Source organism: Artemia sp. Qi Xiang Cuo, chromosome 15, assembly GCF_049724085.1.
Source record: "Artemia sp. Qi Xiang Cuo chromosome 15, ASM4972408v1, whole genome shotgun sequence".
In the NCBI taxonomy this organism is placed as follows: domain Eukaryota; kingdom Metazoa; phylum Arthropoda; class Branchiopoda; order Anostraca; family Artemiidae; genus Artemia; species Artemia sp. Qi Xiang Cuo.
The window spans coordinates 60,396,159-60,416,323 of NC_142808.1; the positions used below are offsets into that span (position 1 = coordinate 60,396,159).

The window sequence follows — 20,165 nt, forward strand, 5'->3', positions numbered from 1 at the left end:
TTAAAGTAAGCAATAGATTGTTTGCCAAGCTTTATTGAATTTTATATTTTTATAATCATTAAACCCATCAACAAGCCTTTTGTTAAACTAATTTTGAAAACATTTGAGTTAAGACAAGGTTTGTAGCTAATTTTCAGGCATCTTCCTGAGTTCTAGTATAGGCTTTTAATTTGATTGAGAAGTGTTGCTTTTTCAAGTTAACAAAAGACAGTATTCTGCAATTTTACAATTGAAATTTGAGTTCTTGTCAATTATACAGCAAACACCCAAGGCGTGAAGTTATTAATAATAATAATAATATATAAATAGGCCACAATAAAACAAATGGGCCACAGGGCCTCTAAACTGCCATGCACAGAAAAACACTTAGAAAAGAGAGTGATACAGACTTATGAATTCTTGGCAAGCAGAGAGATGGCTCAACACAGACAGAAATCCTACTATGACTGGCATGCTAGAGAACATCCTGAACTCAGAGGAGGTGACCAGGTCTTCTTCAGAAAACAGCCGGAAGTGCTATGGAAAAGCGGGGGAAATAATTAAAGAGGCAGATGAGCCTAGATTGTACTACCTATCAACTAAAGATGGTACAATCCTTCGTTGCAACCGAAGACACTTAATCAAAGCAGCCTCTCCACTCACACCTGATGATAGACCTGAGAGTTCTCTTATTTTACTCCTAATGAAATTTGCCAAAATATGGCGAAAATATAATACTTCTGTAACAAAATTATGAAAGCTACAACAGGGAAGTATGGAAAGAAGGCTGTCCAGAACACATTATATTAAATACCTAATATAACATGACCTAACCAAATACCAACTCTTTATATTAAATATTTAATTAAAATATATCTACAGTGTAGTTTTTCACTGAGCCTAAGCTAATTGTCCCCAAATATAGGCAGCTAAACTATTTTTTATTCTTTGATCTTTCATATCAAAATTCATGAGTGTGTTCTGGATAATTAACAAGTACCAAATTCGGTTCAAAATCAAATAAAAAATTGCTAATTTAAACCTTCATAGCCTTATTTTGTAGGAACAGAAAGAGAAAGAGAAACAGAAACGAGAAAGAGAAAACTATTTCTGAGTTTTTATTTGTGAAGGAGCTGAACCAGGTACAAAACAAGTTCCTGGGCCCTAGTTTAGAATTTAATTCTGATTGTGTCTAAAGTATAACTTTTCTAATACAGCAAAATTCCTGAGCTTTTAATAGTTCTGGTTAATATTGTTAATGCTAGGTGAGCGGAAACCTTGCCATTAAACTCCTTTAAGCTGTTCACAAATATCATAAGGTATATGCATTATTCCAACAAAATTAAAGGCCCTAAAAAAATAAAAGAAAATTTTCAGATAGTTGTGAATAAATGGACAAAAGACCAATTTAAAAATTTATCACTGTGAAGACAGAAAAATTTGCAGCTTTTGTGGATAAAATATAAAACTTGAGTGCCATTTCGAACTGTTGTTGATAATAAGGCATGTTTTATAAGTGGCATTAACTTATTTCAGAGATAATATTATGGAGTTGTCTGAAATTCCAAATGTGACTGAACTTATCACCATTCCTGAGACTTCTGTTAAAAATGGTAAGTTATCCTATTCAATTTTGGTAACAACATCAAAATAGAGCTGCTTTGCTTTAGTAAATATTTTCTCTTTGTTTCTCTTGCTTATAAAGTTCTCCCAAGTAAAAATAACAAAAAGAAAGAACATAGACAGTAAAAGCTTGGATCTAGTCCTTAAGAGTTGAGGGCAATGAAAGGGCTATTTTGAAAAACAAAATTCTTTTTGTTTGATTTTGAATGCTTCCTGTTAAAAGATATTTGTTTGTTTCCTGTTATTGTCTTTTGGTGATTTGTAAATAAATAAAGAAAAAGGATTAGGAAAATGTACTATGCTGGTGACAGAAGAGGTGACATCAAGCAATCTTCTTCTTTTTCAGTTACCACTAAGCATCCCTCTTGGTAGCTAACCCACAAGCTATTGGTTTTTATCTTGTGGCATTTATTATTGTCTTGTTGTCTTTGTCTTGCCATTTGTTATATGTATTATTTCCCTGGCAAAAAGTGCATAATTCAATCAGGTTTTTCTAACTTTTCAAAGTTTTGTCAATTTTCCCAAACTTGATACTAAGACAAGTCCTGGATTTGCTAGTTTTTTTAAGTTTCTTTAAATAGATCTCAAATAGGTAGGGTGCAAAAAAATTTTTTTTTTGATTTATTTGGTTGTTATTCCAATATAATTTACACTACTTATCCTTCCCATATCTTTAAATATTAAATATTTTATAAGTACTGTTTTTTTTTTTTTTTTTTTCAGTTTTTGTAGTTTTTTTTTATTTGGTATTTTATGTGGTATATTATATTTTTTATTTTAATTGAAATACTGTCATCATTTTTCTTTTAAATAATATTTTAACAACCTGGATTTGTTATTAATTTTAATTAATACTTTTACTTAGGTTTTAACGTAAGCCCTATTGACTCTGATGATAGTTTAAACAGAAATAGTCTGATTCTTATTTTGTTGTGTCTTAAAATTGTGAGCTTGTCTCCAGGCTCTACTTTCTGGTAATTTAGAGTGTGTTATACTAGAAGATATTTTGGAGGGGGGGGTCAGAATTGGAAAAACGATTCGTAGAAGGGGAGAGTGTAGTTCAGTTCTTCCATTAGAATTGGAATAAAAAATGTTTTGGTTATCAGCTATAATATTTGAATATTTCTGTCAAAGAGGAAGTGGGGTATCTATTTTCTTTCCTGTATGTGTATATGTTTTCAAAAATTAAATGGACACACAAACAAATAGAATCTGAAAGAAAATGAATTAAATATGAAAAAAATGAAATTGATAGAACAATTTAATTGCCTGACACTAAAAAAACTGGTATTAGTAGGCTACTAAGAGGAAAAAGCAACATTGCCACTAAGGGTTTTTTTTACCCTAGATAATTAGCCAACTGATTAGCCTCTTAACTGCATAACCTCTGTAAGAATTTTAGGATTCCTTTTTTTTTCAACTATAAATCCTGAGATTTTGTGTGGCTGTTTTCCAAAAATATTCTGATTTCTGTCCCTTATATGATATCATTCACTATAATTGGATACTATCTTGAAAAAGAGGACGCAGTAGGGCTTGTTTTGTAAGCTTTTCTGTTGTAAATGTTTGATTTCTCTTTTATTTAAGCTTTCTTTCAGAAGTTGAAGAGGCTTTACCAAGTGACCATAAAGAGCTTTTTGGCTTTCCAACCCATCTTTTGTCTCCTAAAAGGGAAGATGCTCCTGTGGGTAGTTTTTGCTGCTTTTCAGGACCATATAAACTTGAACCTGACACTCAGGAACTGAGCTCCACATGTTTTGACAGTGAAGGTACATCTCAAGCATTTGGTTTTTGTATAATCGAATATTTTGGTTAATGTTTTCTTGAGAAAAACTAGAAAAAATTGGAATTTTCCAGTACTTAATAACCTTAAGATTTAAAACTGCCATAGCCAAGACGAGGTGAAAAAAAAATAACTTAAAAGTATGCAATGTATTTTAGAGAACAATTTGTTACAAATTCTTAACTTTTAAAATTTATGAATAAAAAGTTTGCTAATATTGTTCAAAAAGTTGTAGTAGTAAATAATAAGTATAGTTTTCTTAATACTTTGTGCTTTCAGATGATTGTCTTTCTTTTCTCTCACCGCTTGTTTATCTCCATTGTTGTAAATCCAGCTGATAATATATTTATTATTATTATTATACTAAACGTTTATAGTAAGATTCAGTTTGCCTTCTGAATTTTGGAAAACTCATCAAAACAATTTAAGTGTTAAACACAAAACAATTCACTCAGTTTCAAATATTCCCCTAAAATAGGCCTCTATTTTTAAAAGGAAAGATGGAATAATTATGTAAATCAGCGCTGTATTATCCTGTTAGCAAATCATTAAAGGGACTATGCTATCGTAGTTAGAAAATTCCATGAACAACTATAGCAAAAGCCAATTGAAAGAAAAGTCAAGTAAACAAAAGTTTAAATAGTGAAATTTTCATTATATATACTCAGTTACAAAAGAATGTCCTGTATTTATAGGAGTTAGTCAGACAGGAAGAGGATTTTCCCTAGGAAAAAGTGAAGATTATTGTTCTGTTATGTCCAAAACAGCGTTATTATTAAAAAAAAAAAGGTACAAAAATATAAAACAACTTCAAGTAATGACATGCACATGAGCTTTGAGATTTTTCTTATCATAATATTTGTGGTAGAAAAAAAAGATTTTGTATATATTTTATTATATAAAATGAGGGAACATGGAACTTTTTCTACAGACTTCTAAGCTACTTCTCTTTCAAACACATTAATGGCAGAGGGATAATCGGGTGGTACAGACCACGTAGGATGGCATTCTCCAGGTATTGGCACCAAGAGAAGAAAGTGGAAAGGTCAGGTTGCTTCTGAAGTATACATACCATATAGATTTTCCACTGAGCCTAAGATAATATTCTCCAAATACAGACACCCGAACTATTTTTTCTCTGAGATCTTAACTATCGAAATTCTTGAGTGTGTTCTGGATAATTAACAAGTATCAAATTTTGTTCAAAATAAAAATTTGCTGATTTGAACCTTCATAGCCTTATCAAACAGTTCGTGGTAACAAACTGTAAGTAAGGAGCGACCAGCTCAATAGTATCCGAAACTCTAAAAAACGGAATTTTGATACCAATAGACACATCAAAGAAACAGATTTTAATGCTGATTTTAGAAAAATAAGTTTCAACAAGTTTAGTCCTACCCTTCAAAAGTTACGCGCCTGAGAAAATTTGCCTGATTTTTCAAAAAGGGTTTCATGCTCCTATCTGCAACAATAAGGAATTTTGTATTTTTTGCTAGAAGAAAGGTCACAGATGCGTGTTTATTTATTTTTTTCCCCAGGGGTGATCTTATCGACCCAGTGGTCCTAGAATATTGTGGGAGGGCTCATTCGAACGTAAATTAAAAGTTCTAGTGCCCTTTTTACGTGACCAAAATATGGAGGGCAACTAGGCCCCCTCCCACGCTTCATTTTTCCCCAAAGTCACCCGATCAAAATTCTGAGATAGCCATTTTATTCAGCATGGTCGAAAATATAACTATGTCTTTTAGGATGACTGAATCCCCCAAAGTCCTCCGGGGAAGGGCTGAAAGTTATGAACTTTACCCATTGTTTACATATAGTGGGCCTAATGGTTATTGGGAAGTTTACAGACGTTTTCAAGGGGGATTTTTTCTGGTTGTAAGGGGGGTCGCGGGTTATGTGGGAGGATCTTTCCATGGGGGAAGGGACATTGCCATAAAGGGGGCACTGGATTTCCCAGCAGTATTTAAAAAAAACGATCAGAAATTAAATAAAAAAAGTTTTTGAACTGAAAGTAAAGAGCAAAATTAAAACTCAAAACGGACAGAAATTATTACGTATATGATCGGGTCCGCCCCCTAGTCAATACATCGCTCTTTAAACCAAAGATTTTTTAGTACTTTCATAAGAGTTATTTATTCTAATCAACTACCTTTGTGATCAAGGGGTCATTTTTAAAGAATTCAAACAATATTTGAACTTCAGCGTAAAGAGTGAGGTATTGACTTGGGAGTGAACCTCCTAATATACATACTAAAAATATGTGAAAATAGAAGTTCGTTGCGTAAGTTAATTCGTAATTTACGTATATTTATTACTAATAAAAACGTTCGTAAATAAAATTAAACAACTTTTGAGAAAGCCATTTAACCAAATAAAAGTAAAATGAATATGCAAATTTTGTTTTAATTATTCATGTACGGTTAGCCAAAATAAAAACCTGCATTAATGCAAAAACGTTCAAAAATTAAATAAAAAAAAGCAAGTTTTTTTAACTGAAAGTAAGGAGCGACATCAAAAATTAAAACGAACATAAATTATTCCGTATATGTGAGGGGCTTTCCCCTCCTCAACGCCTCGCTCTTTACGCTAAATTTTTTAACTGTTATAAAAAATAGAGTTGTGAGAAAGAGTCAAACTTTAGCGTAAAGAGTGAGGCTCTGTATGGCAGTGACGAAGGTATATTTGAAAATAATAGCGTTTTAAAATTATTTTGAAAAGGGAAATTCCTCAATTCACAATGTTCAATGTTCAATAAGATCAATGTTCACAAAATATCCATAAAGTTAAACAGTGTTATTCCCATCATTTTCTAAAATAGTCAGGTTTAAGGTATGGAAAGGCGGTCATTCATTAAACTCAGAAAGGAGTTCACCTTTGACAGCAACCTTGCTTTTTACACCACTGAGTAGTGGATGCTGTTGGGTTTTGGAAGGGCAATCAAAGAAAGGGGTAAAATTTCAACCTTTCGTTTATTTGTAATCACCAAACATTAAACTCTACAAATTATATTTTTGCAGATGCATTTCCCCAAAGAAACTAAAAGTGATTTTGTAAAGCCAAGATAAAAACTAAAGTAAAATAAAAACAAGTAAATTTACTTGAGTATATTTTAAGTATATTATTTGTTAAACTTGAAAAGCTTTGAGATATTACTTTAGTTGCTATGTTTTAGTTGGTGTAATGTAAAATAAGAACACCGCACAAAAGGTTTAATACGGTTTTTTAACTTTAAGAAAGTTGCGCTTATTCGGTTTTGTATTCTTATTATTGTTTTCAAAATAAAATTACTGTACTTCGCTACAAGGTACATCAATGCTAATCAAGTAACAGTTGAGCTTTGTTGATCCCATAATGCAACTTTAAGCAACCATGACTAAATAAAATTAGAAAAATTACTAGAGAATATCAAATACACAAAATTTTCTTGAGAATCTCACCTTTTAAGCGACAAACTTCAATTTTTTACACCCTTTTCATTAATCATATATCTACTTTCATCCCAATATGAGGTTCTTTAACTTTCTTTGCAAACTTACCTTTAAAAAAAAATTCTAGGGAAATCGCAAAATCTGTTTAATTTCATGGAAAATACAAGATTATGAAGTTTAAATGCCTAGAATAGGAAACAACACATCAACAAAAACATTTCTAACTAACTTTTACCTTGAAAAATAGAATGAGATCACTCAGAAAAATCTATTACCACAATATATTTTAGATAGTCTAAAAGGTAGTACTCCTTTTATTTCGATTATAAAATTTTCAATAAGTGTTGCAAGCGTGCAATAAGTGATCACCATATCATCATCCTTTCCCCCTAAAATAAGATGTTGTAAGAGTATATTTTACCCCACTGTGGTATCCGAGTGACTCATGCTATTAAAACAGAAAAACGATCACAAAGAGACAAGTAGCAAAGGACCTTGTTTAAATAGATATATATATATATATATATATATATATATATATATATATATATATATATATATATATATATATATATATATATATATATATATATATATATATATATATATATATATATATATATATATATATATATATATATATATATATATATATATATATATATATATATATATATATATATATATATATATATATATATATATATATATATATATATATATATATATATATATATATATATATATATATATATATATATATATATATATATATATATATATATATATATATATATATATATATATATATATATATATATATGTATATATATACAGGCCAATATACACAAACCTAAATTATACCAATAATACTTAATTACATTTCATTTATAACATTTTATATTTTAACATAAACAAGCATGAAATCTAAAAAAATTGAATTATTGGAAATAATATCAACCAGCTAAAGAAAATAAATATTCTAATTTCAATAATTTAAAAAAATTCAAAAGTCCGTCTGTGGGAAATCGATGGCCCTAGCAAATAAATTTTTTCTGCTTCTTATTCGTTATCACAATTTTATCGTTCATACTATATTGTTGTATCACTGATGACATAGAATTAAATTTTGAAAGTCGACATAAAAATTATCCAAAATTAAAAACGTTGTTTTTCTGAAGAATTAGAAGAACTGAAATATAGTAACCATACTAAATATAGAAGAACTTGATATTAAAAACATGAGTTAATGACTTTCTAGTCAATATATTCCTCGAGAGGAATTACCCTGCCAAAACTTGCAGAGATACAAGAAAGGACGAATTTTATTATATTTGTTTGACAAAGGGATAGCAAAGGACCATAAGGAATATCTAAATAAAGAAAAAAAACATTACATAAAAATCTTGTTTTAAATGTCACGTCACATTTTTCAGGTCACATTTTTCACGTTTTTAAAGCGTTTAAATAGTATTACCAAAGTCGTTGGAAAGTTAAATTTGCATTTTGAATGATACGGTTGCACGTCAAAATAACTCAGATGTTTAGCTAAAAAAAATTCGCGAGACGTTTTTACTTGCGAGGCTATTGTGCTTATAAATATTTAAAATTCCTTTTTAAGTAACTAAAAAGTTATACCAACACAGTATGGCGTTAAGTACCAAATTGAACATTATCTTATATTTAAGCCAGAACGGAAACAGATTATGAGCAACAGTTTTTATTTACATTTAGCAGAACATTGATATTTTATCGTTTAAACATCTTTTTTTTTTCAGAATTCAAAAATAAAAGATCCCAAAACCGATCAAAAATAACGTCAGATTCAAATGAAAAGTATCTAATTAAAATTTGCATCATTGCATACCTCTCCTCCTTATTGAAAACAGGAGAATACATTTCTGCATTGGTTGTGTAGGTCGTAGCTCGTAGGTTGTTAAAGTTTTTTCCCTCTGCTAGTTTTTTTTTTTACTATCGACAGTCCTGAGATCATTTGATAGTTGGGTATCAGTTTTAGTCATTCCTCCAAGCACATTTGTGAAATTTACTTTTAATTTTGATATTGAAAAACGTATTGAAAAAATTAAATATAGGAAAATATTTAATTTATAAGCAAGTTTAAATAATCCTCTGTTGAAAATTCTGAGTACTTTCGTATTTCTGACTCGATGAATCCATAGATTTGAAAAAATATGAATCTCGCTATAGAAGTGTCTTGTTCACTTTATGCAAGTAAGAACTGTAGGCTTGTCACAGCATTATATCTTTTAAGGGGATCTTAAACCCTAGGCCAAATGGAGTATTTGAAATCCAATGCTTAGTCTATTTCTCTGTCTTTTCTTATACACTTATCTATGGTAGCGTCAAAATAAAGTGCAATGTAGCAACTGAAAATTGGGTCAGTTATTATGCTTTCTACTGTCGTGCATACTCAGAATTTGCAAAAGATCAGATGGAATAAAATAATTGCTGATTATTCTTATCCAGAGTTAAATACTACCATTAGTGCTACTAACGACTCACCGAAGCACCAAAACCCGTGAGGCCAACACATCTACGCGAGCTCCTCTTCCATCCTAATTTATTCTAAGCCTCCCTCTTTGAGCCCTCCCAGGACGTTCCCATTTCCCTTAAATCTTTCCTTATGAGGTCCTCCCACCCAAACCACAGACGACTTGCTTTCTGTTTAACCCTAGACTGTTGACCAAAAAGAACAATCTTTGGCAATCTGTCATCTTTCATCCGCAGACCGTGCCTTAACCATCTCAACCTTTATCTCAATTATAGTCCTAGACAGCGGGATTGAACTGTACTTTTCTTACAGCCTATCGTTTGAAATACAATCAGTCGGTCAGGTACCCAAAACAATCAATAGGCAATTTCTCTTGAAAACATCTAGCAAATCTTCCTCCGTTTTTCGGAGCGCCAATACTTCAGAACCATATTTGACCACTGTCATCATTAGAGCTTCCAATATTCTAATTTTAGTTTGAAGACATTTCTTCCTATTTTTCTAAACTTTTTTCAACTTTGAAAAAGCACCCTGAGTCTTGGTTGTTCTACTTTTAACATCATCAAGGCACCCACCATCTTCACTAATAATAATACCAAGGTAAGTAAAGCTTTCCACTTGATCGACCTTTTCGATACCCAAAGTCCTTTTTTTTCATTGCTTTTTAGCATTAGTGACTTAGTGTTTTTAACGTTAATTTATAAAAATATTCTATCACCAGGAACTCGCAAAATCTCTAAAAGTTCATTCAGTTTGCTCACTTTTTCATCTAGGATGTTCAAATCATCAGCGTAATCTATGTCTTGGAAATTTATGCTTCCCCATTTAATTCCATGTTCTTCCATTGCCTTTCCTGTGCTCTATAAGACAAATTTCATCAAAACGATCAGTATAACTGGGGATAGAACACAACTGTGCTTAACTCAAGATTTAATGTGAAATAAGCTACTTTGTAGCTTTAATACAAAAATGTCACTCTTTAGCCTGAAAACATGCATAAAAACAGATAAAGACCATAAAAATTGTCAATTAGTCAAGATATCGTGGGAATGCTTTTTTTCGTTTACTGGGACATAATTTTCTCAAATGGTGCCACTCCTCAAGTGGGACTAGATTTGGTCCCCGGTCTTGCAGGTAACCCGACAGGATCAAGCCAGCCCTCTGCAGAGGCCTTTGTCCAGAGATCTGGATCTTACGTCCTGCCGCAGTTGTTTTATCAAAGATCCTCCCCCGATGGTGTTCTGCGTCAACATGCAATTTAAACCATTCTGGAAGAAGTTATATAACTTACGGAACGTAGAAATTGCTTGCGAGCAACTGTGTCTGTTATTGATTACTAGACATTCATCATGCCGGGAAAAATGCACTGCTGAAAAGAATTTGCCTCTTAAGGAATTTGTATTTATGGGTAAATCATTAACGTGAAAAAAAACATTTCAGTTTACGAAAAATGTTAATTAGGCTAAAAACGGAAGCTGAACATCAATTTAGTTTAAACCTAAGTTTTCATCAGAAATCACGGTGAAATGGGGAAAACGGGGCATTTTTCCCTGTAGACCCCCATTTTAGAACTTTATAATTATTTTCTGCTGTCTACGAGTTTATTGATACAATGTCCTTCCTAATTTACGGAACGTTGCCGTTGAATTAGTTTTCCAAGTGAAATGATGATACAAGTTTAATATAAGTTCAACTAGGGGTTCAAAAGGAAATTATTCGATAAAATATATGAATCTTTTTTAAAATCCCGTATGACTTTCAAGTTTCAAAGCTGATAAAGATTTATATATTATATTAATTCTGATTCTTCCATGACGTGAAACTAATTTCAAGTTTTGTGTTCTCATTTTTGTTTCAATTTAAAGTGGCAGGTAGTGTAGATCCAAAACAGGTTATAGCTATAGAATGTTCACCTTGCATTGATTTCTAATTATTGAATCGTTTACACATTATTTAATTTGAATAAAATTATTTTTTATTATAGAGATAATTCATTCTACTGTGTGCAGTTCTGATGGTGTGGATCAACCAAAACTCTTAACATTTAGTCAAGATTTGGTTATATATGGTCATTTTTCACCAAGCGTGTCTGAGCTAGAACGATCGGGAAGTTCATCACTAGATGTTACCTTGAACCCTTTTCATGTGAGCAATTTGAAAAGGCATCAAACAGTGCACACTGGGGAGAAACTGTTTGAATGTGAGGTCTGTGAAAAAACTTTTTCTCGGTCAAGCATTTTGATTAACCACCAAAGAGTACACACTGGTGAGAAACCGTATAAGTGTGATATATGTGAGAAAACTTTTACTCAGTCTGGCAGTTTGATTAAGCATCAAAGAGTACATACTGGTGAGAAACCATTTAAGTGTGATATATGTGATAAAACTTTTTCTCTTTCAGACAGTTTGATTAACCACCAAAGAGTACATACTGGTGAGAAACCATTTAAGTGTGATATATGTGAGAAAACTTTTTCTCGGTCAAGCAGTTTGATTAACCACCAAAGAGTACATACTGGTGAGAAACCGTTTAAGTGTGATATATGTGATAAAAATTTTTCGGAGTCTAGTAATTTGATTAAGCACCAAAGAGTACACACAGGTGAAAATTCCTTTAAATGTGAGAAACCTTTTAAATGTGAGGTCTGTGAGAAAACTTTTTCTCTGTCAGGCAATTTGATTCGGCACCAAAGAGTACACACTGGTGAGAAACCGTATAAGTGTGATATATGTGATAAAACTTTTTCTCAGGCAAGCAGTTTGATTCAGCACATAAGAGTACATACTGGTGAGAAACCATTTAAGTGTGATATATGTGAGAAAACTTTTTCTCGTTCAGGCAGTTTGATTAGGCACCAAAGAGTACATACTGGTGAGAAACCATTTAAGTGTGATAAATGTGAGAAAACTTTTTCACTTTCAGACAGTTTGATTAAGCACCAAAGAGTACATACCGGTGAGAAACCGTATAAGTGTGATATCTGTGAGAAAACTTTTTCTCGGTCAGGCAATTTGATTAACCACCAAAGAGTACATACTGGTGAGAAACCGTATAAGTGTGATATATGTGATAAAACTTTTTGTGGGTCAGGCAGTTTGATTAGGCACCACAGAGTACATACTGGTGAGAAGCCGTTTAAGTGTGACATATAAAAAAGAGAATATTCTTCTAAATTTAATCTTAACAATCATATAACAACCCATTTATAATCTACAATAACAACTCCTGTGGTCTTGCTCAGCCCCATTGTAAACTGTTCTTCTGTTTTGTTGCTACTCATTTATATATTTTTGTCAGTTCATTAATTGATTTGTGGAATATGTTTGTTCATTTCTTTTGTGAGTTTATTTTGTGTTTTGTTTTATCTTATTCTTTTCTTTGGTTATGAATACCACCCCCCCCCCCCCTCCCAAATTAGTCACTATATGTATCCATATTTGATTAAACTCCCCAGTCTACTGATGTCTACTGGATACACAGCAGGGTAAAAGAAAGGAATATAATTGCACTCAATAATTTCGTTGTGAAGTGTTTATAATTGAGTAATAAATTGGTATTTGACTAGCCCTTATCTAACACCATGTTATTTTATTTGCATATGCTTATTCTCGTTTAATGAACAATTTACGTAATCTTTCACTAAAAAAGTTTCAGAAAGCAATATCATTTGATCTGTGGGTCTGTGAGGTCTTAATTGTTTTGGATTGGGAGAAGTACTTTATCCAGACTTGCTCAATACCTGGTTTGCCTGGTATGAAAAACCCTTCTCGAATGTAACATTCCTAAATACCACAATGTTTGAACCTTAACGTTCGTCTTCACAAAGCTTCTGATCCCTCAAAATAGCAAAAACTAAGCTATTACTTCTTAGAAAAAACTGTCTGACTAGAAAAGATATTTTACTAGAATTTGTCTTGAAATTTAGAATCAGAAATGGATCTCATTGAATCTAAAGTCATTCAATATACCAGGTGGTCAAAATGCATTAACAATGGAATTTTGCTGTCATCTAGCAATAGTAGTGAACATATTTTTACTTAATTTGAGATTATTGATTGTTACTAAAATGAGTTGGTAATTAAAACTTATTAATTGGATTAATAATTTCAGAGTAGAATAAAAAAAGTGGTTTGGAAAAGAAAAAAATACAGCCTCATAAATAAGATCAAAGTCCTTATATCTACCATAATATTGCTTTCTTTCAAAAGAAATAAGATCTGAACCCAATGATTAGCAAAATACATAACCAAAGCTATTTCTGATATATTTTTTCACCTAAATCATCAGCTTTCCAAAATAGAAAGAGGCCCCTGATATAGAAATTTGCCTAAAATTTTATAATTTATAAAATTGCTAGGACTCTTTATTTTTCATTGTTGCTTGAACAGCAATTGCCAATCACCCAGTAAGAAGAAGTACAATTGGGGCTGTTGAGAAGGAAATACTACGGGGTGGTAGGGTAGACTAGAGTTGAAATTCAGAAAAGACTGAATATCTATAATCTTGTAATTTAATGAATTTTAACTACGTAAAAATTTTGCTGACAGATTTGCGCAAAAGAAAAAAAGGTTTATATATGCTCAACATGGATACATGCATATATATTGTACCGGAAGCCTGATGGCTTCCCCTCCAGGTCCCACCACGTGACATGGCCCGGCACGGTTCATATTGCGGTCTTGTCAAACACATTTGATTGTTTAGGCAAGTCTGTTTACAGCGTCTAACAAGGATATCTACGAAGCTTGAAACTTGGTTTTCTTTTTTAAGGTTTTTGAATTGTTGTAATCCGTTGTTCAAATATATAAAAATATTTCTGCAATTAACAGCCACAGGGCTCCGGCATGTGGCAGGCTTCTACATGTGGATTCTCTTTTTCGCTTGTCTTCTAACCACAGACAATTTGCTGTCTTCAAAGATATTCAAGGTTTTTGAATTGTTGTAATCCCTTGTTAAAATTTATACGGATATTTCTGAAATTACCAGTTTTTTTCTCTCCGTATTTTAATGTCTTTTCATACTGCAGCCTGTTCACAGATATTTGATTATTATGTACTGAGCTTGAAACTTTTGTTTTTCTTTTTTATGGTTTTTGAGCTGTTGTAATCCCTTGTCAAAATAGAGAATCATCATTTGTAATAATTGCAATTTTTTTCTAGGCCTTCCTACTAATGTAAAAAAGTTGCGTTCAAAAAGATTTTTGTTTTTATGGTTTTAGAGCTGTTGAAATCACTTGTTAAAATATGTACAAATATTTTTGCGATTACAACTTTTTGCTCTTTACACTATTTAATGTCTTTTAAAAATATTGGGTTATTGAAGCTAGTCCGATTTCTAACAACAATATGTACTGAGCTTGAAAATTTTAGTTTTCTTTTTTAAGGTCTTTTAAGAGAATCATCATTTGTAATAATTGCAAATTTTCGTTTTTTGGGCCTTCCTACTGACACTATATAACTGGATGCGTTCAAACCTGTAAGGTTAATCACAAAGCGAGTTGATTTTATCAAAAAAAAAAAAAAAATGAAATTTTTAAAAGCACATTGCTTATACTTTGAGAAAATAATTTCGGTTATGAGGTTTTTCATTTTTGACACGTTTTTGAATTTTGATTACTTCAGACAATTTAGCAATGACCTTTGCCTTAGCTACCCGTATTGGTATTGTCGTAATTGACGATCCAGTTTTTCGATTTTCATATCTTATCACGTTTGATAGTTCAGGTATTGGTTCCAAAGGATCATCATTTATTGCAACTGCAACTGTAAATTTTTTCTGTTTTGGAACCTTCCAATAGAAATTATAATATTTAACAAACTGAAGCGTTGGAAACTCAATCTCATTTATGCTATGCTGGACTCATTTAAGAAAATGCTTAAATGATGTCATATAAAATGCTCATAACATGTACTAACATAGTACATGATGCCACTTGCCACCAAATTAAGGCTCTTAACGAATTTTTTTAGATTTTTGTATTAATTTTGACTGCAATAAGGACAACTACAGTAAAGTGAAGGCACTATAGACTGAACATCCACAACTTGAACCTTAGGAGTGGTCTCACCCTAATAAAACAACTGTAATGTTTGTTTCCATAACTTTTCTTTCATTATTCTTTTTTGAAATTTTTTTGTTGAGATAGTGACAATTTAATACCAATTTTGGTTTTAATATTTAACCTGAATTTTCAGACCTAAAAACACCAATTTTTTGGAACTTCATAAGTTTATAGATTAGTAAAAGTCACAAAAAACTGGTGTTCTATTCATCAATCCTGTCCAATAGTTAACAGGCTTTATCAATTTTAAATAATCTAGTTTTTGTCATTAATGTGTTTGGCAACAGTTTATAAAATTAGACAAAATCAGTTATTTTAATTTTTAACCAAGTTTTTTAAGGATTTTTTTTTCTTAAATGACAAACAGCAAAATGGCTATCTCAGAGTTTCGATCAGATGACTTTTAAGAAAAACGGTGGGTGGAGGGGGCACTTAAAAAGGGCACTTGCACTCCAATCTTTTTGGTCACTTAAAAAGAGCACCAATACTTTGAAGTTTTGTTCGAATAGGCCCTTTCTCTATATTCTAGGATTATTGGCTTGATCTAATTAGCCCCGAAGCCCTAAAAAACAAATAAATACGCATCCGTGATCTTTCTTCTGGCCTAATATAGAAAATTACACATTTTTGCAGACGGAAGCTTGAAACTTTGAAATTAGGGTTATTAAATACGCTGAATCTGATGGCTCAACTTCCAATAAGATTTCTTGCCTCTTTAGGACCCCCCCCCCTTTTTTTTTGAAAATCATGGAAATTTTCTCAGGTTCCTAGCCTTTGATGCGTAAAACTAAACTTAATGAACCTTATATATTTGGAATCACCATGATAATTCGATTCTTTATATACCTCATTTAATATTAAAATTATGTTTTTCAAAGTTTCGGTCGCAATTGAGCTGTATTGCTCCTTACAACACTTAAGGCTAAGGATATTTTAATCTGAATAATCTTAAGTTGATTGAATTTAAATAGAAATTGGAAATTCTAGTGCTCCTTTTAAGATTCAAAAGTAAAACAGTGGTTGGAAACAGGGGCGTCCCGAGGGGGGGGGGGGGGGCTGGGAGGGGTGTATCCAAGCTATCAAAGAAAGTAAACACATTATTTTGTGAATGGTATCAATTTTTCTATTTAAGGTCAACTAGAGGATGTATGAAACTAAATTAAACACTACTATTTATGTCCGAATTTTTAAAAGGGTGTAGGTTGTTAAAAATTGAAAATTTTTCTCCTGCATATAAATAGTAAGCCAAACTATAAAGTCTTCAAAAAATGAAAAGATTTAAAGTATTACTTTCTTTTTCCCTGAAAAGACTATGTCATTACAAAACGAACATAAATTAATTAAAAAGCTATTTCAACAAAATAAGTTTTCTAAAGTAAAGTAAAAAACTATTAAACCAAAAATGAGCAAAAATAAAATCATACCACAAATCATAAGGCACTGGGTCCGTGTCCTGCTAATGGTTGTAAATTGTTTATTATTTAAAGATGCTCAATGATTAGTTTATTTCCAAAATTGTCATAGATTTGATGATTTTCTTTTGTTTTAAAGTTGGTAGAAATGTAGAATTTTCTCTTTTTTTCTTTAAATACTTCCCTACTGGGTTTTGGGGCTCTGGCATTAGTGACCACGTTCAGTCTGTTTTATACAATTTGAATGGAAATACTAAGTGTCCTTGGCCTACTGGTAATAGGGTTTTCATGAACTTGTCTGATGACACAACTTTTACGTATGATCTCTTTGCACCGCTTGATCTCCATCCTCAAGGTTTGATCTTATGAGTTTTTTATTTATTTTCTTTGAGTATGTACCTTTATATTTGTGAATTTTATCATTACTATGACTAGTTGTCGCCCGAAAGATGTACAAAATTTCAGCATATACTGTAGGCCGAAAGAATGAAAGGGGAAAAAACAGTTAAAGTAATGATGAAATTAACAGTCCTTGGCTTAAATATCAGACAAAAAAAGAAAAGAAGGAGAAAATAAACTTTTTTTAGAACATAAAAAGTGAAAGACGGACTTACTTATAGCCTATTCAAGAAAGGCTACTCTCTACCTCCATGACGAAATCCCTTTCTTCCAGGAAAAATTCTTCCATAGAGAGATCCTCCCACTTGGCCTCCCAACTTCCACGAAATCCCCTCCTGAAAACGTCTATATACTTCTCAATAACCTGTACTATATGTAAACAATGGGCAAATTTTACAGCTTGTCAACCTTCCCCCGAAACTCTTGGGGCTCAAGTATTTTCTGGTTTGCTGAATCTGATGGCGTCATGTTCATTACGATAGCTTGATGTTTTGCCTCTTAAAAAAAGCTGAATTTTTCTCTGGTTTTTAGATTTTGATGGTAACAATAAAGTTGATGAATTCTGTTGATTTTAAATAACAATCAAAATTCACTTTTTTATCGTATCTAAAGTTATCGAAACTCTCTATTCTTAGAGTTTTGTTAATATTGAGACTAACCGCTTCTTACGTAGAGTTCGCTACCGCCAACTGTTTGAAAATAGTTACGTGTCGTCTCATTTAAAGACACGAGTCAGTTCAGCCTTGTTGCCGAGTCAAGAATCAGTTCTGGAAGGTGACGTACACCCCCCACTTTAAAACTAAAAACTTATTTACCCTGAAAATATTATTCATTCACGGTGTTCTATTATAAGGCAAAATAATTCCAAACACAGCATGAAATTGTCGGCCTCTTCGCCTTCATAATATTTAATGTTCAAGGAGGTTACACAGTTGCTGCTTCTAAATCAGTTGGGTATTCGAAGAATTTTAATTTTTCGTAGCTGGTCAAAATCTTATGGTAAAATCTTAGTTTGGTGCAAGAAAATATTAAGAAGCAGCAACATTTTAAATTGTCTGTCTTTGTTGGTTTGTGTGTCTAAAGTGCATGTCTTTCTCTGTTTTCTTGTCTGAAGTGTTTGTCTTTGTTGTTTGTATGTCTGAAGTGTCTGTCTTTGTTGGTTTGTATGTCTAAAGTGTCCGTCTTTCTCTGTCTGTATGTCTGAAGTGTTTGTCTTTGTTGGTTCTTATGTCTGAAGTGTCTGTCTTTGTTGGTTTGTATGTCTATAGTACATGTCTTTCTCTGTTTGTATGTCTAAGGTGTCTGTCTTTGCTGGTTTGTATGTCTATAGTGTCTGTCTTTGTTGGTTTGTATGTCTGAAGTGTTTGTCTTTGTTGATTTGTATGTCTGAAGTGTCTGTCTTTGTTGGTTTGTATGTCTAAAGTGACTGTCTTTCTCTGTTTGCATGTCTGAAGTGTTTGTCTTTGTTGATTTGTATGTCTGAAGTGTCTGTCTCTCTCTGTTTGTGTGTCTGAAGTGTCGGTTTTTGTTGGTTTGTATGTCTAAAGTGCCTGTCTTTCTCTGTTTGTATGTCTAAAGTGTCTGTCTTTGCTGGTTCGTGTGTCTTAAGTGCTTATATTTCTTTGTTTGTATGTCTGAAGTGTCTGTCTTTCTCTGTTTGTATGTCTGAAGTTTTTGTCTTTGTGTGTTTGTATGTCTGAAATGTCTGTCTTTGTTGATTTGTATGTCTGAAGCGTTTGTCTTTGTTTGTTTGTATGTCTGAAGTGTTTGTCTTTGTTTGTTTGTTTGTCTTAAGTGTCTGTCACTGTTGGTTTGTATGTCTAAAGTGCTTGTCTTTCTCTGTTTGTATGTCTGAAGTGACTGTTTCTGTTGGTTTGTATGTCTGAAGTGTCTGTCTTTCTCTGTTTGTATGTCTAAATTGTCAGTCTTTCTCTGTTTGTATGTCTGAAGTGTCTGTCTTTGTTGTTTGTATGTCTCAAGTGCTTGTCTTTCTCTGTTCGTATGTCTGAAGTGCCTGTCTTTCTCTGTTTGTATGTCTAAAGTGTCTGTCTTTATCTGTTTGTGTGTCTGAAGTGCCTGTCTTTCTCTGTTTGTATGTCTAAAGTGTCTGTCATTTATGGTTTGTATGTCTAAAGTGCTTGTCTTTCTCTGTTTGTATGTCTAAAGTGTCTGTCTTTGTCTGTTTGTATGTCTGATGCGTTTGTCTTTGTTGGTTTGTATGTCTGAAGTGTCTGTCTTTCTCTGTTTGTATGTCTAAATTGTCTGTGTTTGTGTGTATGTATAAAGTGTGTGTATTTCTCTGTTTGGATGTCTTAAGTGTCTGTCTATGTTGGTTTGTATGTCTAAAGTGCTTGTCTTTCTCTGTTTGTATGTCTAAAGTGTTTGTCTTTGTTGGTTTGCTTGTCTGAAGTGTCTGTCTTTGTTTGTTTGTAGGTCTGAAGTGTCTGTGTTTGTTGGTTTGTATGTGTGAAGTGTCTGTCTTTGTTGGTTTGTAAGTCTAAAGTGTTTGTTTTTGTTGGTTTGTATGTCTAAAGTGTCTGTCTTTGTTGGTTTGATTGTCTGAAGTGTCTGTCTTTGTTGGTTTGTATGTCTGAAGTGTTTTTCTTTGGTGGTTTTCTTGTCTGAAGTGTCTGTCTTTGTTGGTTTAAATGTCTGAAGTGTCTGTCTTTGTTGGTTTGTATGTCTAAAGTGTTTGTCTTTGTTGGTTTGATTGTCTGAAGTGTCTGTCTTTGTTGGTTTGTATGTCTTAAGTGGTTTTCTTTGTTGGTTTGATTGTCTGAAGTGTCTGTCTTTCTCTGTTTGTATGTCTAAAGTGTCTGTCTTTGTCTTTTTGTACGCCTGAAGTGTTTGTCTTTGTTGACTTGTATGTCTGAAGTGTCTGTCTTTGTTGGTTTGTATGTCTAAAGTGCTTGTTTTTTTCTGTTTGTATGTCTGAAGTGCCTTTCTTTCTCTGTTTGTATGTCT

The 20,165-nt window shown here is 32.2% G+C and overlaps 2 protein-coding genes across 2 annotated transcripts in view; one reads left to right on the forward strand and one right to left on the reverse strand.

Moving 5' to 3' along the window:
* The window catches only part of LOC148943937 (uncharacterized), a 395,661-nt gene that overhangs the window by 101,609 nt on the left and 273,887 nt on the right, over window positions 1-20,165 (reverse strand).
* LOC148943938 (uncharacterized) lies at window positions 1,446-13,529 on the forward strand. The gene is made up of 3 exons (XM_089101670.1): window positions 1,446-1,592; window positions 3,201-3,371; window positions 11,313-13,529. The coding sequence occupies exons 1-3, from the start codon at window positions 1,526-1,528 to the stop codon at window positions 12,479-12,481; spliced, it is 1,407 nt and encodes a 468-aa protein (XP_088957796.1). The 5' UTR covers window positions 1,446-1,525; the 3' UTR covers window positions 12,482-13,529.